The sequence below is a fragment of the Hyperolius riggenbachi genome, chromosome 4 (assembly GCF_040937935.1).
Source record: "Hyperolius riggenbachi isolate aHypRig1 chromosome 4, aHypRig1.pri, whole genome shotgun sequence".
NCBI lineage: Eukaryota > Metazoa > Chordata > Amphibia > Anura > Hyperoliidae > Hyperolius > Hyperolius riggenbachi.
Genome location: NC_090649.1, coordinates 402669166 through 402675165, shown reverse-complemented (window position 1 = coordinate 402675165; position 6000 = coordinate 402669166). Strand labels below are relative to the sequence as shown.

The following is a 6000-nucleotide window of genomic DNA, read 5'->3' as shown; positions in this document are numbered from 1 at the left end:
ATTGGTGTGAGTAACGTGGGAGTGAGGGTCAGGGGTGAGGGGGCGGAGACTCTCCGCTCTACGGAGAGAATTAAGCATACAGTTTACGTCATCGTGTACGTATGTAGGAAGCCGTGCAGCGCTGCCCCGTTTTTGGACACACGCACGTGAACAAGCGCCAGCTGGCGTGAAACGGCTGTAGTGCTGTCCACACATCCCCTGGTCACCTCTTCCCCGCTCACCTCGGCACCCCCATCGATCCAGGTTTGACAGTTCTGTTCTTCAATGTCATTTATGCTGGCTGTTGGCTGAAAGATGGAATAAAAACATGCAAGAGGAAGGTGCACAGCGCTCTTTCTGTGTGCTTCATGTTTAAGTTTGTGCTCTGCACTGTTTAAAAGCTTGCTGCACTTCTCTTTGCTTGGACTGTGAGCTGACTTTTGGGTGCTGCTGCATGGGTGAAGCTTATCGCAGATTCATTGGAGCTAGCTTTACCCCCCACTTAACCAGCTGTGTGCCAAGTGTTTTTCTCTACTGAAGTGTACTGTAGACTAGAGTATGCTCTCATACTACATGGAAGGTGGTAACATTGGTCTGTGATCTTTCATTTTCCAAAGACGTTTATCTGATGTGTGTAACCACCTTTAGTCTGAGTCCAGGTTTGCTTTAAAAAGGATCTCTCCCCCAGCCACCTTTCTTCAGCTGCCCAACTGGTCTGTTTGTCATTTGTGTTTCTCTACTGCCATCTAGTGGATATAAATCATACAGTAGTTTATATAATTATGGCGATTATTTAGCACTCTCACCCTTATGGTGTGTACACATTTGAAAGATTAATGAAAGATCACAGACCAATTTTACCACCATCCATGTAGTATGAGAGCATACTCTACACAGTCAATTTTATTGAGCTGAACTCCCCATCAGATAAAAATCTTTGCAAGATGATGTGCACAAAGATGCTGTACACATTCAAAAGATCAGTATCTGCAAAAGATCTGGTCCTGCAAAATGCATTCATAGTCTATGATATCTGCAGATCTCATACACACAGACATTCATCTGCAGATCTGAAGATCCAAGCAAAATCTCCTCCTTGGAGCTCAGGTACAGCGCACCTCAATTAGGTAGCGTATGCCGGTGCACTTTCTCTGCAGGTCCACCACTCCTGCCAATCGAAAACTTCACCACTATAGAAAAAGGCACTCCACAGGCTTCAAACTTGCGTTTGTGATTTATTGAGCAAGACACACTACATGTTACGAGTCTCCTGACCCTTGAGGAAGGGTCAGGAGACTCGTAATACAGTATGTAGTGTGTCTTGCTCAATAAATCACTAACTCAATAAATCACAAACGCAAGTTTGAAGCCTGTGGAGTCCTTTTTCCATAGTGGTGAAGATCCATCCTGGTGGATCTGATCTGCAGATGAATGTCTGTAAACAAGGTATGTATCAGATCTGCAGATATCATAGACTATGAATGCATTTTGCAGGAACAGATCTTTTGCAGATACTGATCTGTTGAATGTGTACAGCATCTTTGTGTGCATCATCTTGCAAAGATTTTTATCTGATGGGGAGTTCAACTCAATAGAATAGACTGTGTAGATATGTTCTCATACTACATGGAAGGGGGTAAAATTGGTCTGTGGTCTTTCATTAATCTTTCAAGTGTCTACGTAGCATTACCTTCGACCTTTATGAGTAAGTTTCTTTTATAGAACTTAATGCTGCTATAAAACAGAGCAGAGTGTCTCAGAAATGAATGGTCACTGTGGCTGAAGAAGGAAGGGGGGGGGGGGGGGGGGGGCAGCAAACCAATGCCATAATGTGAAAGGGGCCTTAAGAGAACCAAGCACTGATTTATGATGACACAAGTCCCTCAATCTACATTTCCTGAAAACAATGACGAAAGTTATGTTGATTCCCAGGATGCTTTGGAAGAACAGAATAAGGCCTGGTTTACACTGCAAGAGTTTTTCTAAGCAATTGTAATTTGAAAAGCTCTTGCTAATATAATGCTATGTGTGTGATCCCACTTGAGCAATGTGATTTTATAAAAATCCCCCATAGCACTGCATTAACAAGAGCTTTTCCATTCACTCGTGCTGAAACAGTTCTTGTGAATCAGGCCTAAAGGTGGCCACTAATGATACAATTTCCCATACGATCAATTACAAACTATTCTTCTTATGAACGATCGTAAATGACCGTTTGGGACCACTAATGGAGAACAATCTCCTAACCAATCAGATCAGATTAATGAAATCGATCCAAATTTTGGTTCGATCCCATCAATCTGATTGGATTGGTTAGGAGATTTTTGTCCATAAGTGGCCCCAAATGATCATTTGCGATCGTTCATAAGAAGAATCGTTCGTGATCGATCGTTACGCAAATGGTATCTTTAGTGGCCACCTTTATACTAATTTGCAGCAGAAGTAAAAATTGCATGAAAGCACTTGTACTCCACAGCTGGGCAAGTGATACAGGACACTGGTCCTTTCCTGAGTCAGCAATACCACAGGTGCCCATTCTCACTGAGAATCATATATGAAGATGATGATTGTCATGCTGTACTGTAGCCTGCAGGGGCATAACAATAGACCCTGCAAGGGATGCAGCTGCAGGGGGGGCAGAAGCCACAGGGGGCCCCGTCCTGAGAGACTGACAACTAAGGGCAAGGAGAGAAAAAACGTTCTGCTCTCTGCACAACTGTTCTAATGACTGCATCTGCTCAGCCACTGAAAACAAATCCTACAAAGTTTTGTAGACAAAGATTTGTAGACAGTCCCTATTCAGTGTGCAGGGGGAGGGAGCCCCATCCAAAGTTTTGCAGGGGGGCCCAGTGATTTCTAGTTACGCCCCTGGTAGCCTGCTAGTGTTTCTCTATGACTGAAGGATTGGTTGTAAGCAGACCTATTGCAGCCTAATACTGAATCTGTAACGTCACAGCTGATTCTCTCTACTTGGCTACAGGATGCCACTAACAGTTCCTTTTTAACCTTTAGGGCTAAGGAGGAACTGGGAAGATGCAGAAAAGGGGAAAGTATTTTATATTGAATAAGAATTAAGCTGAGTGCATTATGCTACACTAAAATGGAAATCTGTCATTGCATCAACATATGTCATCATCATCATTGCATCAACATCTGTCAACATATGGTCACGCCCCAATCCAGAAATACCTACAGATTTACTGGAAATCAACTACAATCCAGTTTGAAGCAATATTGTGTGTTGGAAGACAAAGTTGGGCATTTATAAAATGTATAGCCTATACATATTTCATTGTGTTGGAAGTTATGCTTGGTTAATGTGTGCAGGCACTTAAACAGCAACACAACGCCACCTGATCACCACTGCCCCACTCAGTGCACCAAAAGCAAGAGCCCATGTGTTTCATAACTGCTGCTTTTAAGATTGTAGAGTAGTATTTAGAAGAAAAATGGAAGGTAGCCAAAGAGGAACATATACAATTCCTTTGATTTCGTTGGACTACAGAACTACAGTACATGATATGCAGTTATGTTCGCTCATAGGGTGGATGAAACCACCTGATAGATTCTATAAACCGATATGAAGCTGGCACATCCAAAATCTAAATGTGTTAGTCAATGAGAAACCAACCTTTCAAGGCCACTACTATGGACTCTTTTTGGAGGCACTGATTTTTAAAGAAAAAACTAGTGAAGAGCAAAAATTCACGAGTAAGATTGCCATACCAAATAAATATTGTGATAAGCCAGTAGAGTGGCATACATCATAAAGTCAGAAGTGACGACGAGAAATAATCCAAGCTGTCCTTTCAGATTTGTCCTTTCACACCTCTGCCCTGTTATGTTTATTTGGTATTGCAACCTTATCATTGTTCTTCTTGTTCTTCTTTAGATACTTTGAATTTACTGCCTTGAGAAAGAGCCTGATTAGTGGTCTCAAAATGTTTGGCGTCTCATTAATTCATACATTTTTTTTTCTTCTTATCTGTTTATTGGAATTTTACTTGTGTCCATCTAAACCACCAAGAGTTGTATAATAGTAGGACACATAAGTGGTAATGCCCTCCTGTAAAAAGACATGTAATTAGTTACTGTATGTAATAGCAAAATGAATGATGGCAATAAGGTGAGGTAGTAAACTATTCTTCATAAAGAAAGGAGCTACAATAATTTATGAAATTAAAGTGGAGCAGCTGCCCAAACCAATCAGATTCCTTGTTCAATTTTTCCAGGACATAATCAATGATGCCCTTCTTGCAGCAAAAAGATGTTGAACTGCACATCATAAACCAAGGTTTTTATGCAGTATGGGTCTTACGTTTACAAAGTGTCCGTGAGTACACAGGAAAGGGATAGGACTATGATAAAGGTAGGGGCAGGCACCTTGCGTTACTGGTGAAAGGGGAGCAGGATTGGTTTACAAACCTCAAGAACCCTGATTGATTGGCTTAAAAAGAATCCAGATAAATCTTGGAAGAAAAATTATCTTCACTGATTCCTAAAGGCAACTGCTTTACTTTTTTTCTTGGCTCCCATTTTGCCCCATTACATTTATGGGGTTGGACTTTGTATACAAGTTACAAGATCATTATTTGATTTAAAGGCACAAATATATAAATCATCACCAAGATGTATATGTTAACTTAAATATTTACAAGCTTTTTCTGTACAGAACACTGAGTGGTATTTACATTAGCTATATCCCAAATAGTTATCCACAGGGTGAGATAGAAACCATTAGGCATCCTTTCCGGAATGTCCAGTACAGTACTATATAACCGTTCTATACTGCGATTTCGTAGTCCTCTGCAGAATCATCTGCATACAGGAGTTCCTCAGTTAGCGAGTTACCATCCAGAAGGGTATTGCTTTCGCACCATGGTGCTCTGCTACGAGGTAAACTGTCATGTATAAGTGGTGCCCTGGCTTGTTCTACCTCCACACCCTCCTCATCAGGCACTCCTTCTAGGATGTATCTTTGTTCTTCAATATTGCTTCCATGGACCTCTACGGTCACGGTGGTGGTGTCAGATCTTGAAGGCGTTATCTGGACATACTTAGAATCCACATCCATTTCCATTTCTCCAAGTTCTGGATCTTGTGTAAAGAGTTCACTTTCTTCAGGTAAACTGGTGTTGATGTAAATAACATCCTCTTTGTCAACTCCAGGAGGCAGTCTCTGTATAAATTTCTCTAGAAGATCCTTTAAATCTGTGAAAGTGGGCCTGTCACCCGGGTCAGGTCTCCAGCAGATGTACATTAGTTCATACCTGGAAGAAAATAGGCCAGAATTAGCATTTCTTTTACTGACATAGAACCAGAACCTTTGCATGTGTAAAGGTGCCCGCAGAGACGATATTTTGAATAGCTAAGCCAACTGATTACAGCACTGCGTAATATGCTGGCGCTTTATAAATACAATAAATAAAATAAATTAACTGTGCAGTGAGCAGTTTGGATGAGCGTTGGTTCTGTGCAAGTCACTTATTGCACCTAAGGAACAACTGATACTCGCTAAAAGTTGGTATAAATTTCTGCCATGTTTATCAGCCTGAGATGGTAAGTCAACCTAAAGAACAACCAGACTGGAATCTGCAGAGTTAAATACAATGTCCATGGCTACCTTAAAGTGTAATAAAACTCTGACATAACATTCAATAAAAATGTGTTTTCCTACTTTCTATTACACATTCAGTTACCATATTTGCTTTTGTGCACAATTAATATTGCCTGTTTACAAATTACAAGTTCCCAAAGTATAATTTATCTGCTCTGAAAGCTGCCATTGCATTGTATACATAGATTTTAATATAAAAGTATCTGCTATTTAGTGATACATTTCTGTGTCTGCTTGTCAGCTCTGTGTAGTTCAGTTTCAGCCTTTGTTGGCTGTAACTAATTATCAGTTGTTTACATTCCTCTGTTGATACAATGTTATCACCTCAGATCACAAGCTAAAAGTTCCAATCACAAGCTTCCACTGCAGAATTAAGTGCTGTGTTAAACTGTTTTCAACTCTTT

General features: G+C 40.7%; 1 protein-coding gene across 2 annotated transcripts in view; it reads right to left on the bottom strand.

Moving 5' to 3' along the window:
• Window positions 1-1561: 1561 nt before the first annotated feature.
• MERTK (MER proto-oncogene, tyrosine kinase) overlaps window positions 1562-6000 on the bottom strand; it is a 172216-nt gene continuing 167777 nt past the window's right edge. For both annotated transcript variants that reach the window (XM_068232287.1, XM_068232288.1), the window contains exon 21: window positions 1562-5249. In XM_068232287.1, coding sequence (XP_068088388.1) covers window positions 4763-5249 — 487 coding nt within the window. In that variant the 3' untranslated portion in view covers window positions 1562-4762. The remainder of the gene's footprint in view (window positions 5250-6000) is intronic.